The 13,640-nt window shown below is 41.8% G+C and overlaps 1 protein-coding gene across 7 annotated transcripts in view; it reads left to right on the top strand.

Annotated features, from left to right (window-relative positions):
- Positions 1-13,640, top strand: part of abca7 (ATP-binding cassette, sub-family A (ABC1), member 7) — a 56,427-nt gene that overhangs the window by 33,264 nt on the left and 9,523 nt on the right. For 4 of the 7 annotated variants that reach the window (XM_053850932.1, XM_053850923.1, XM_053850942.1 and 1 more), the window contains 11 exons: positions 458-635; positions 1,130-1,245; positions 7,945-8,089; positions 8,154-8,277; positions 8,343-8,472; positions 11,017-11,146; positions 11,332-11,394; positions 11,717-11,823; positions 12,099-12,240; positions 12,370-12,504; positions 13,303-13,406. In XM_053850932.1, the coding sequence (XP_053706907.1) occupies positions 458-635; positions 1,130-1,245; positions 7,945-8,089; positions 8,154-8,277; positions 8,343-8,472; positions 11,017-11,146; positions 11,332-11,394; positions 11,717-11,823; positions 12,099-12,240; positions 12,370-12,504; positions 13,303-13,406 (1,374 nt within the window). Of the gene's footprint in view, positions 1-457; positions 636-1,129; positions 1,246-7,944; positions 8,090-8,153; positions 8,278-8,342; positions 8,473-10,970; positions 11,147-11,331; positions 11,395-11,716; positions 11,824-12,098; positions 12,241-12,369; positions 12,505-13,302; positions 13,407-13,640 lie in introns of those variants that run through there. The other 3 variants (XR_008413173.1, XM_053850963.1, XR_008413174.1) reach the window with 2 other exon arrangements.

Genomic DNA, 13,640 nt, shown 5'->3' with positions numbered 1-13,640 from the left:
CCTTGTTTCATTCGCCCATAGCACCAAGTCTCTGTTGGAAGTTCTGAAAAACTTGGCAAGGTCATTCCCCTGCCCATGTAGAATCCAAAACGTCTTTACGTCTTCAATTTTGTCCAGACCAGCTGCACATCTGTCTAGCCCTAGCTAAATATTACACTCATTTATCAACTTTATCAACTCTTTCAATTATGTCTGTTTTATCCTGATTTTACAGTTGTACAGCACTTAGTGACAATCGTGTATTGCTTTTTAAGTGATTTATAAATAAATATGGTGTGTGGTATGGTATGGTAATTAAGGTGGAATGTTTAGTCTCAACCATAGTAGTGGCGCACCGAATCTCTGCCAAGCTCTTTTATGTGTTATATGTAAAAGTGACCTATTACAAAGGGAAGCAATTAAAAGTCACAAGATACATTTTTTTAAATCTTAAATTTGCTAACTGCTTTCATCCTAGGATGACCACAACTGTTGATGCCCTGATCTCCATCTGCGTGATATTTGCTATGTCCTTCGTTCCTGCTGGCTTTGTCCTTTTCCTGATTGAGGAGCGAGCCAGTAAAGCCAAACATTTGCAGTTTGTCTGCGGAGTCAAACCCATTCTCTACTGGCTGGCGAACTTTGCTTGGGACATGGTCAGTGCTTGTTATTCTCCAGTCTGTTTCACACTTTCAATTTATACTGGTAAACATAATTATGCTGGTGGTCAATCCTGAACTTGTTATTCACTGGCAAAATTACAGTATATACTCCATAAAAATTATGTTAAATATTGACAGTGAGTACTTTAGTGACTCTGTGGTGGCATCAGCCTTCTTCTCTGATCTGGTCTGCTGGCCTATGGACTGTCAACTCAATCACATGCAACATTTTGTTATTTATTCACATCACCGCACTTCTAGTCACATCTTGTTTACTTGTATTTATTGTTTGAAGTAGTAGTGTAGTGTAATATAGTGCAGATAGATCAAATGAAAACAGATTCATCATCACACAACTATGCTCTGCCACACGTGAATCTCCACCATGACCTTTATATTTTTGAAAACAAGATCTCTTGCAGCTCTCTTGTTTACCTCAGTATGACAGATCATCACTATTTCTTTTACCTTATTTGTGTCCTCCACAGATCAACTACTGCGTCCCGGCCACCATGGTGATTCTAATCTTCCTGTGTTTCAACCAGAAAGCCTACGTTTTGGACACCAACTTGCCCGCTCTAGCTCTACTGCTTCTGCTCTATGGGTCAGATTTTTACACTTCTCATTTCTTTATTAAGTGTTCATGTTTGAATTGCAATCCTTGCACCTGACCCAAAGTCAGAAAAGAAACATTTTTCAGAGTGTCTCTTCTGGACTGGGAAAGTGCAAATATCGGATACAATTCACCACCTGCTTTTCAGGAACAGGATTTCCCACTCTACTATGCAGTTAAGCCAGCCATTGACAAAGACATTGCTTATCAGTCATTTGTTTTCCTACTGGAGGAATCAGTAAAGGACTAATTTACATTTTGAAAATAACAAATGAGGTACCTCCCAATTCTTTTTTCAGACAGAACTCATAACAGAATTATAAGCAGTCTTGCAAGTGATGTGATATAGCATGCAAAGCAGGTGTTTTGTTATTTTGGCCTCCCTCCAGTTACCACTCATATGAAGCTCCCCGAAATATAAGATACACCCACTAAATTTAAGAAGGTAAAAGGACTTTTGTGTCATGATTCTTTTTTATTTTGCACCACTTCCATTTTCGCCTCCTTTCTCTTCCCCGTTTTGTTCGAGCTTCCCCTTGGATTTGGCACACAGCTGGAACTGATTTACACATCACCATCCCACCCCTTCTTAAGCACTTTGGTTCGAGCAGTGAGTGCCAGATCGAATCAACTCGTATCTAGGGAATTGGTTTCTGCGTATCCTTCTCCTCGTTGGTGCACTCTTGGTGTTTTCTGATCTCTTGGTTTTCCCTGGTGCCTGAGTTAGTATTTTTTCGATTTCTTTGTTTGCTTCCTATCTCAGCGTGTTTCCTGTTTTCTCAGATTTTAGTTTAGTGTGCTCGTTTGGACGATTGCATTTGTGATCTTGTTTTATTCCAGGGTCAGGACTCTTGAGAATGCTACTCAGATTCTTCTCAAGGAGTTACAGACGCTGTCTGGTGCGGTTGAACGTTTGTCCTCACGTTCTGATCCTCCCTGTGCTTCTGCTGCTCCTTCTGCCACTCCCCCTGTGAGAGCCCCTAATCCCTTCTCCAGAGAATTGTTCTGGAGAGATCGGGGCATGCTCCAGATTCTTCCTACAGTATAGTTAGGTGTTTGAACTGCAGCCACACTTATATGTTTCTGATCGGGCAAAGATTGCTTATGTTATTAATCTTCTCAGAGACTGAGCAGCTCAGTGGGCAGCGTCATTGTGTCATTCACCGGTGCTTCAGACATTTAGTTCTTTTTCCACTGAAATGTGTTGCGTTTTTGACGCTTCGTACAAGAGCAGATCCAGTTCCTCCCGTCACCTGCTTAATCTCCAGGAGAACGCTAGATCTGAGTCTGTTTCAGATTTTACTCTCCGTTTTCGGGTTGCTGCTGCTCAGAGCGGCTGGAACGAGCCCGCTCTCAAATCCGCTTTCTCTAGAGGTCTGTGTAGCGAGATACAGGACCAACTTTCGACTCGGGACAAGCCTGAGTCATTAGAGGACCTGGTCACTCTTCCTATCAAAATAGATAACCGCATCTGGGAACGCCGCCGGAAGACACAGCCCAGTATCCAGACTTACTCGCGCTACGCTACTTCCGTCTGCCGGTCAAAGCAAAGCATTACACCTGGCTACTGATGTGTCTGTGGAAGCCATGCAGGTGTGGAGAGCATGTCTCTCACCTGAGTAACGACAGTTTCGACTCACTTATGGACTTTGTTTGTATTGTGGTGGTCACCTCATTAGGACATGTCCTGTACGTCCTAAGAGCCCTCGTTCTCCTCCTGCGACTCGTTCTCAGGTCAGTAAAGATACTCCTCCCCCAGCTAAATTTAATCGTATCCTGTTACCTGCTACTCTACGCTTTAATGATCTTGCTTCTCCTGTAGAGTTATTACTTGATTCGGGGGCAAATGACAATTTCATTGACTCTGTTTTTGCTCAGCCTCTTTCCATTCCTTTTATTAGGTTGGACTCTCCTATCTTCGTTTGTGCAATAGACGGCAGTGCTCTTCCTCAAGTCACTCACCACACTGCTCCAAATCAATCTGGTAACCACACAAAACCGATTTCTTTCCTAGTCACTTCCTCGTCTTCTCCCATTGTTCTTGGTCTTCTTTGGCTAACGCTCCACAGTCCTCACATTGACTGGTCCAATACGAGGATATCTGCGTGGAGCACTCATTGTCATGCTCACTGTCCCCGTTCAGCTCTCTTCGCATGGCCCGCAACTTCATCATATGGCTCATCAACCTTATCCCTCTATAGTTGCCACAACACTGGACATCTCCCTTGTTCTTGAAGATGGGCACCAGCACACTTCTCCTCCATTCCTTAGGAATCCTCTCACTCTCAAAGACTTTGTCAAATGTTTCAGTCAAAAAGTCTACTGCCACCTCCCCTAAACACCTCCACACCTCCACAGGTATATCATTAGGACCCACTGCCTTTCCACTCTTCATCCTCTTCAATGCCCTTCTCACTTCAGCCTTACTAATCTTTGCTACATCCTGATCGACAATGGCCACTCCTATTTGTTCTCTCTCATTTTCCTCATTATTAGCCTCTTCCTTTGTACATACACCTGCACTTCATCGTTCCAGCACCAAGTCTCCTTATCAACTTTTCTTCCAGATGACACACCAAGAACTCTTCTACCTGTTTCCCTGATCACCTGAGTCGTAGTTGTCCTTCTTGGCCACCCAAAGCCTGCTTCAATACCTCCCTGAAAGCATAACAACACTCTTCCTCTTTCAGCTTCCGCCACTTTGTCTTCTTCTCTGCCTTTGCCCTCTTCACCTTCCTCACCACCTTGGTCATCCTGCACACCACCATCCTATGTTGTCTGGCCGCACTCTCACACACTACTACTTTACAGTCACTAATTTCCTTCGAGTGACATTGTCTGTACAAGATCTAATCCGCCTGTGTGCTACTACCGCCACTTCTGTAAGTCACCCTATGCTCCTCTCTCTTTTGAAAGACAGTATTGACAACAGCTATTTCCATCCTTTTTATAAAGTGTACAACAATCTGACCTTCAGTGTTCCTATCCTGGATACCAAACTTTCCCATCACTTCCTCGCCACCTCTGTTTCCTTCACCAACATGTCTACCCCAATGACCACTTTCTCACTTCGAGGCATACTCTCCTGCAGTTCAACTAATTCTTTCCAGAAGGTCTCCTTCTCCTCAAGGTCACACCCCACCTGTTAGGCGTAACTACATTGAAGATGACCCCTTCAATTTCTAACTTGAGACTGTCCGATACTCTTCACTTCTAGAACATTCCTAACAAACTCCTGCTTCAAGATGACTCCCGGGCCTCTACCGATCCGGTATGAGATCCGCATCTTTTAGTTTGGCAGGTTTTTATACACCGAATGCCCTTCCTGACACAACCCACTGCAGAAGAAACTGGCTTACCCCCCTCACGGCTGCAGTCTGTCGACATACACACATTATGCCCTAAATATTTGTACATTATTGCCGTAACATTCATACCATGGATATTTTTTAGCATTTTTTATTTTTTTGCATGAAGAGGTGTGTTTTTTTTGGCAGAGGACATATTTTGCCACTGCTTAAGACTCACTACAAAGGCTCTGTGGATTAAGATTAAGTTACACAGATATACTGTAAACCAGATTACAAATTTTGCAGCAAACTACTCGTGGTTGATCAAAGAGCATGACTTGTCCTGCAACTGAACTTTGATGTTCCATCAAAATCTGTGAATACTGGTGCTTGTGTCATAAAATTACTGTATTTGTCACCGACCGAAACACCAAAAAACACCTTTTGGATTAATACAACTTAATGTCGCTCACAACAAGATTGAGGAAAAACAAATGAATTGAGGGAGGGGGACAGTATCTCGACACATGAAGAGTGCCTTCTCAACTCTTTGTCTCAGTTGGAGTGTTATCACATCGTTTCACCCTTGAGTGAATTTTTACAGATTGTAAATACCTTCCATGACAAATTGTATGACATTTGTATGAGCATTTCTATGACATGGCTACATTGTTACATTGCCAACAACTCAGTCAATATTTCTTAATGCATTTTTCAGGAGCAGAGCAAGGAGTATAATTTCTGTCACTTATTCACACTTTTCTCTAGTGTCTGTGTCAGGTCCAGGTCAGTCATTCAGTTGTGTCGCTATCGGTTCCTTCTGATCTTCATACTCTCTTCTTCAGAGTAATTTAGAAGTTTCGGTATCAGATACATTTTATTGAAAATCCTCAGGTACTGTATAGGATTTGAATTTCCTTCCTCAGTAAGTTCTGCATTTTCCCTCCCACTGCAGCAGTATACATTTGTCTTAGTGTGGTTCTAGCTCATGGTTGGTAGAAGTTACCACTTATTCTCAATTTAAAGTATATTGGAAAACACTCACATTGTGATTTCTTTTACTTTGCAATATATATTGCGATATTCATATGAATTGAAAATGGGTTGTCTAGTGATATTTGTAAAGAACTAGGTTGATTCTTATAAGTAGATCTCAAAGAACTTGACACTAACTATTTGAATAATCCCTTTGGTAAGGTTCAGCCTGTCGTTGTTGTTCATTAAGAGATGAACTGACACTGGTACAGCTTCTGTGACCAGTTGGTATGGGAGCTATCACAGGAGAGGAGAGCCTTCTCAGCATCTGCTGTGTGCACCAGCACATTCTCCACAAACGTGGATGTGAGAATGTGAGAAGGTAGCTGTGGTCACAACCTTATTTTCTTCTGGGATGCTGAACTATCGAGGAACAACATAGAACACAGAAAAAATGCAATTCACAACAACTGAATGTGGGATCGTTATTATCATTTTTAACACCTACAGGAAAATCATGTCATTCCAATGTAGAATTACAGACAAAATGCAGACATTAAAACAACGCATTACAAACCACCACTACACACCTTATTGAGACCTATTTGACCTGAAAAAAAAATATTAAATACAAGTTTGCTACAGCAAATAATAATAATATAATATAATAACACTATAATAATAATAATGTACAATAACAACAATAGAACCAACATTCATTTTTAAATCTTTGTCAGAACAAGAGAGCAGAGCATCTTTTTTGTGGCGTCATATTGTTATAGATTGCCATATTTCTGTTGCTGATTTTACATTTCATTAAACCCTCACTGTCTTTCTCGCCCGTTCTTCACTCATCTGCATGAGTAGGTGGAGGGAGGCACAGTCTGAGTCACAGGGACAGCAGTCCACTGGGAAGAGAGATTGCTCAGTGATACTGAAGTGTTACAAGTTGAAAAAAAGAAGGAACATTGCGATCACAGTGTTTCAAACAATTATCGTGCAGCCCTAGTCATGGTAGATGAGTACTCTTGCTTCTGCAAGCAGTTCATACCTATGTGCCCAGTAATCTACCTGATAGGTATATTATTATTATTATTATTATTGATCATTGTACAAAGTTGTGCAGGTATTTTCACACTTTGTTTTATCTAATTTCTTACCGCTAATTGTCAAGGTCAAGGTGCCACCCCCAATTTTTTTGTCTGCATTCAGGTATTCTATGTATAGCTAGCCAGTTTTTAATTTTCTTCATTTCTTTTGAGTATTCACAATTTATGTTTCAACACCTAATGGGTGTCACCATTAATGTATAGTATGAACAATGTGGGTCCCAGAACTGATCAGTGAGGCACTCCACATTCTATCTCGCTGTTTCTTGATTTAGTGTTTTCTCCCGCCACATACTGCGTCCTCCTGCTCAAATAGCTCTTCATACTGGTTTGTCCTGGGCCACTGATTCAATGAACTTGTTGCTATGAGATCTGTGTATCATGGATGATAATGTCGAGTGCTTGTTACTGCATAAATTGTTGTGTTGAAATGCTGCAATGACATCTTAGAATCAGTTTTGTTTTTATTAACAGGTTTGATTAAGCTGTGCTGTAAAGGCTTTGGTGATCGATATTTTGATCAACTTTGAAAATGCAATTTTGATGCTCTGTTGATGTGTGACATTTTATGAATGAACTCAAATGCATTGAACAATTGGGCTCCTTTAAATATTTGGAGCTAACGTTTATTTTCAGAATCAGAATCAGGATCATATGTATTGCCATGGTCAGTGGGGATCCCACCAACTAGGTTAGTGCTTTGGTGTGCCGTCCAAGTCCAAAACATAATAATAGTAATAGTCAGAATAAAATAAAATAAAATGTTGTACCAGACGGTGATAGAGGAGGTGGGGATGGACTCGATGATGGCCGTGTAGAACTCCACCAGCAACTTCGTCGGCAGTCGTAGTTTTCATAACTGCCCCAAGAAGAACATTCTCTCCTGGGCCTTTCTGATGAGGGAACAGATGGTCAGCTCCCATTTGAGGTCCATGGTGATGGTGGTTCCCACGAAGCAGAAGGAGTCCACAGTGGGAATGGGTGATCCAGCCAACATGAGAGGGGACGGAGGAGCTGTGATTCTCCTGAAGTCCATGATCATCTCCACTGTCGTCTGGGCGTTCAGCTCCAGGTTGTTGTGGACACCAGCCAGTCCACCTCCCTCCCAGCCGCATGCACTGACTCTGGCTTGTCAGGAAGTCCCTAATCCACCTGCAGATGGAGTCGGGCACGTTGAGCTGGCAAAGATTCAAAACCAAATCAAACAAAAACTTGAATTGAAGAAGGTTCAAGGTTTCAACTTCTCCAATGCTGTTTGTGTCTCCCCTACCTTGACTAACTCCTGAATTCTAAGCCAATGTTCTTGACTCCTTTAGATGGTCCATCACACCTCTAATGTATCCGGCGTCCTTCATCTTCACCGTCCCCAGCACTGCATATGTTGTTCTCATTTGCATTAACCTCTTCATCGGAGTCAACGTTATCATTGCAACTTTTGTTTTAGAGCTGTTTAAAGACGAGGTATGTCCTTACCTTACTATATAAACTGATGTTGTTATTCAACCTCCTGTTTTCTTATGTGCAGTATCTGAACGAAGTGAACAGACACCTGAAGAAGATTTTCCTCATCTTCCCTCACTTCTGTTTGGGACGAGGACTCCTAGATATGGCCAAGAACCAGGCCATGACTGATGCCTTTCAGAGATTTGGTAAGCAGATCTGAATTATCGTCTATGTACTTTTGAGAGAAGTTAATAATGGGCTCATATTCCAGGTAGCAAACGGGCCATGGATCCTCTTGAGTGGGACGTTTTAGGGAAGAACATCATCTTCATGCTGATAGAGGGAATTATCTTCTTCATTTTAACCATTTTACTTGAGTACAAGTTCTTTATCCACCTCAGGTAAACAGCACTGAGACACAATTTCTGGTCCACATTCTTTTTTTTCAAGCACATGCAGTTTCACCAATTTGGTGTCTGAGGACTGCATTGAGTTGATTCATTGTCTGGTCCTGCTTGATTCAGTTGACACCTCATTAGTTAAACCGTGTGTGCTTGATTGGTTGAAACAAAAATATGTAGCCACTGCTGCCTTTTTTTGGAACAGATTGGTTACCCCTACCCTATTGGTTAAAGATGATTTGTGTGTGACTTGTGTATTAAGTGTATTTTAAAAGATACTTGACCCCTATTGAACACAGCTGTTTATGTTTGCACAAAACTCTCGATGGTTTGAAATATTGGCCAAACCCATCGAAAACACTTTGCTTCGCGGGAGTTGACATCTCATTCTCTCCAGTCACGTCCACTGTGCTGTGATTTGTCAGGAGGAAACCTTCATCGCACCTCTGCTGAGAGTTGCTGTCAGGAAAACTTCCTTTTGAAACAGAGGCTTGTTTCTGCACTGATAAACTCCAATAATACACACACTTGGAAGTTAAAATAACATTCCATGCCAAGTCCTTGATTGATGCCATTATTAGTAAGACTTCAATATACAAATAATACACAGAAACACACCCACACGCACTACTAGTCATAGTATCACCTTAATTGTGTACCAAACATGCTACTTATTGATATTTTTAATTTCTCTGGTGATGAACCCTGATGTGCAGCTCTGTTAATCTGCATAGCTCTGCTGGCTTGTAGACGTTGAGCTGCCAGTCACAGTAGGCATACATGGCCATTTAGAAGGCCTGACTCTCACCAACTTGTGATCTGATTGGCCATTGCAAATATCTATCAACTGTACGTGTCTCACTTTGTTGAGTCTGAAGGACGCACAGCGTGGCATTAAAATTCAAAACAAAACACTGGAAGCAGCATAATATGACATGATAAAAGTCAAGCCTAAACAACGGGGACAGCAAAAACGCACTCAGATTAACTCCAATAACGAAAAGCAGTCAGTGGTAGAATAAACACACACACACACAGGGAAGAAAGCTAACAAGAGAAAACAAAAGGTAGTAACAGAAATCGTCACACGAAGCACACAGCCAATAGCAAAAGGCAGAAAACGAAACTAGTTAGGAACCGACAAGCCGGCAGATAAGACACGCAGATTCTAAAAGTTAGCAAACACGTTAGAACAAATGCACAAGAGGAAGATCTTTACTGGTGGACGTGAAGTAACCATCTGGCAACACAGTCTGGAACCAAGGTGTGGAAATCAGTGAGGCTTGATGACCGGATAGGTTCCAGCTATGCTGCTGTGAAGCTGAAATGAAAACAGGAAATGGAAACAAACAGAAAACCGGAAATGACAAAATAAAAGCATGAGAAAACAGAAACATGACACTGTTTCTACACTAAGAAAACAGACAACCTCGTATTTGCTGAATATTTAATTTTATTTAGGAACATGTAAGTTTGCATGAATTCAGAAATCTCTATGTTGACTATGATGACGGCTCTAGGATGGTGGAGCTTCGAACAATTGCTCCATTGCTGTGATATTGGACCTCTTTAGTAAAACTAGTTGATCATTCAGTGCCGTCGCTGTGGACAGTATAGCTGTAAACATCTTCTCGCTACCTGTTATCTTCGTTTGTTCCCCTACTGACAGTTAAACTGTAAGGACTAAAGAGCTGAGGTGCTACCCCTCAGAACAGAGGTGACATTACTCAATAGTTTGATTATCACTCTGCTGCATGTAAACTGGAAGACCCAGCTGCGGCAGCTTCATTGAGCTGCTCCCTGAGTCAGGCTAGCTATTCACTGCATGATATCACTGACAATGCATGTCAAACTAATAAAAACTGCTCTCTCTAATTTTTTTTTTTATATTAGGGATGCTCCTCCCAACTCGCTGCTCAAAAATGCTATGGAGGTTCTTTCAATCTGTCATCTAAAGTTTGTATTCTGCAACTCATGCACGTGAAAATGCTGTCCAGGGAAGCACCTTCAAAGTAAACACGGCATTTAAAGCACCAGCAATTGACGGAGCACGGACAGTTTTCTGGGCTCATGAAAGTGAGACTGCCGGTTCCTCTGCAGCAGGCTGTTAGAAAAGCTAGCGCTTAGCAACAGCCACCGGTCTGAGCGTGACACTTGGAATGCTAAGCACATTGCGCAAGAAATAGGGATTAATTTCACTAAGCTAGATGACCAGCCTTTCTCAGGTGTCGTTTACACGGCGACAGAAGCGTTTGGAGTCCGGTGCAGCATTCGTCAGCCTGAATCTGAAACAGTTGAAAAAGTCCTGAGTGAAAACTTTCAAAAATGCAATACTTTCTGTCTCGGAGTCCCGCTACTAGCAGCCAGTATGTAAATATGTCAAGGACAGAATCTCAAGATATTCACCAAACTGCGACGTCTCACATCGAATTAAATGTTTTTCAGTTGTCCTTTTGACAGAATAGTTGCTGCATTCTGCAATATTTTTCTATATATAGAAAAAGATATAAAGAGTACAAGTTTCTTTCTGTGGAAACCTTAAAGGCCATGGTGGACTAGACCTCTGATCCCGCCTCAAGCTGGTCCCGAAGATGAGGACGTGGCTCAGGAGAGACAACGAGTCAAAAGTGGCAGCGCTCACTCTGACATCCTCACCATGGTGGACCTGAGCAAGGTGAATCTACTGTATAGTAGCTCCAACAGAACAGAATGAAGACAACTTATTTAATATGAAATTGAGGTTGAAACATATTTAAGTGAAACTTCAGTTTGTCCATATAAAATACCTATAATATTTTCATCACTACATCCACAGATGTCCTTCTATTCCCATCTTGATAAGGACTTTGCTCTCCACAGATTTACAAGGCGGGCAAGAAGCCTGCTGTGGATCATCTCTGTCTGGGCATTCCTCGCGGTGAAGTAAGCAAACAGCCTCAAACATTTTCCACCACTGTGGCACTATTTTGTTAGCATTTAACATTGTTAGTGTTTTCATTAGGATCTGAAACTGGGTTATGAACGACCACGCACTTACACGTTTTCCCTATTTACATAGGGTTACGCAAGTGGTTGTAAATGGTTATTCATGTTATAATGAACAGCAGTATTGCACTTTCACATCAGCACAGTAATATCATCACTCCTGAGTGACATTCAAATGTTGTGAGCTGATTGAGTTTAACCAATGAATGCCGGGTCTTTCACTGTTGTAAAGTTTTCTTTGTGTTTCCCTGGCAAATAGTGTTTCGGCCTGCTCGGCGTGAACGGTGCTGGGAAGACGTCAACGTTCCGCATGCTAACCGGTGACACACCTATCTCTTTTGGAGAGGCTTTTATTCATAACTACAGGTATTGACTGACCCTCTGTTGAACCTTGGAGGCACAATGATGATGCATAAAAATGTATTTGTACAACACATTGTTACACACATTATTGTTTAAACTTATGTAGTATTACTTGAGGAGGTTGATTTTACAAGCCATGGTGATGCTCCCCAGACTTTATTGTAAATGACGTGCTTTCATCTTAAATGTTCTTTTTAATTGAACTTCATACATTTTCACCATCTACTCAATAATCACATCAGTTTCACCAAATCTTCCCATGTTCATGATGTTTTCAGTGTACAGACAGAAATGGATAGTGTCCACCAGTTGATGGGATACTGTCCTCAGTTTGACGCCATTAGCGACCCACTTACAGGAAGGGAACATCTGGAACTCTATGCACGACTGCGGGGAGTCCCTGAGCACTCCGTCAGGAAGGTACGCAAGGAATTCCAACTCGTCAACTATGGTTTCCTGTTTGGAAAGCAAAGTGAACCGCCGAAACTTTCCCTTGTTTAGTTCTATTATTATACTGTTTCTCCGACTAGTGAGAAATCTCTTCTTCAGGTGGCTCATTGGGGCATCCAAAAACTGGGGCTGACCCAGTATGCAGAATGGCAGGCCGGAACCTACAGTGGAGGTAACAAAAGGAAGCTGTCCACAGCCATCTCCTTCATTGGAGCACCGCCTGTCATCTTTCTGGTTCGTGTTTAACCTTAGGGTGCTGGTATTGAACGCCAGAAACCTTCACCCCGCCTCAGCCTACAGCTGTTGCCAAGCAGGATTGTCTGACTGCGCTCTTGATGGCCTTGATGGCCGTTTAAATTACACACTTCAAAGTTAATATCGCTCAGTCCAGTCCAAACAAGCTGTCCTATCGCATTTGGTTCGTTCCGCGTTTAGTTGTTTAGTGATGAAAATTTGCTGAGCTTGTACTTTGGTCGACCTGAGAACAGTGATCAGAATGGTGGCCAGACCACAGCTTTAATGATGGTGTCTGTGTCTAAAATCAATAAAGACCACCTTTGATTTCAATCATGATTAAATGGTTGAGACTGTACTCGGTTCTGCCGCTCTCTCAATTCTGCATCTACCTGTGATGAGAGACGCATGCTCCAAATCAGAGATTATTTCACCTATGGTGTGTGTTTTTCATGCGTGCGCACAACATCAGTTAATTCAGATCATAACACTGTGAAATGCTGACATCAGAAGTTCTTGTTAGCTCTCATTCGCCAAGGTTTCAGATGTGGGATAACTTTATAACGATATAACTTTATCACAGAGAGGAGTTCAACATTCGTATCAGTTGGGAGAGTTGAATTTGAACATTAGTCACTCTTACATTTTCAGAAGAAAAATGTTTCAATTTAAGTCATTTCAGTTGTGTTTTTGATTTCACCATTTCAATGTGATCAAAATGTTTTCCTGTGCCATTATGCGGCCAAACTTTAACCATCGCCTGTCTGGATATGTCTTTTGCTGTCTATTGAATTCTAGGACGAGCCCACCACAGGCATGGACCCCAAGGCAAAGAGGTTTTTGTGGAACTGCATCCTCAGTGTGACCAAGGAAGGACAAGCTGTTGTTCTCACCTCTCATAGGTTGGCAGTGCTGCAGACCACAATGTCTTTTCTAATAAGCGCAATGTAGGAGAAAAGAATGGTTCTCTAAGCCAACACTACATTGCTAAATAACTAAATCTAAAAGATTTGTGGACCGTCAAAATGAACCATCTCTTCATTGTTTCCTTATCAACACTGAGAATTTCATTTAAGTCTGTTTTTGTTGTTGTTCTAACAGACACCTCATTGCTGATGGTAACATAACCTCCATGG

This window comes from Synchiropus splendidus, chromosome 1 (genome assembly GCF_027744825.2).
Source record: "Synchiropus splendidus isolate RoL2022-P1 chromosome 1, RoL_Sspl_1.0, whole genome shotgun sequence".
NCBI classification, from domain to species: domain Eukaryota; kingdom Metazoa; phylum Chordata; class Actinopteri; order Syngnathiformes; family Callionymidae; genus Synchiropus; species Synchiropus splendidus.
This window is presented reverse-complemented; position numbering and strand designations above follow the sequence as displayed.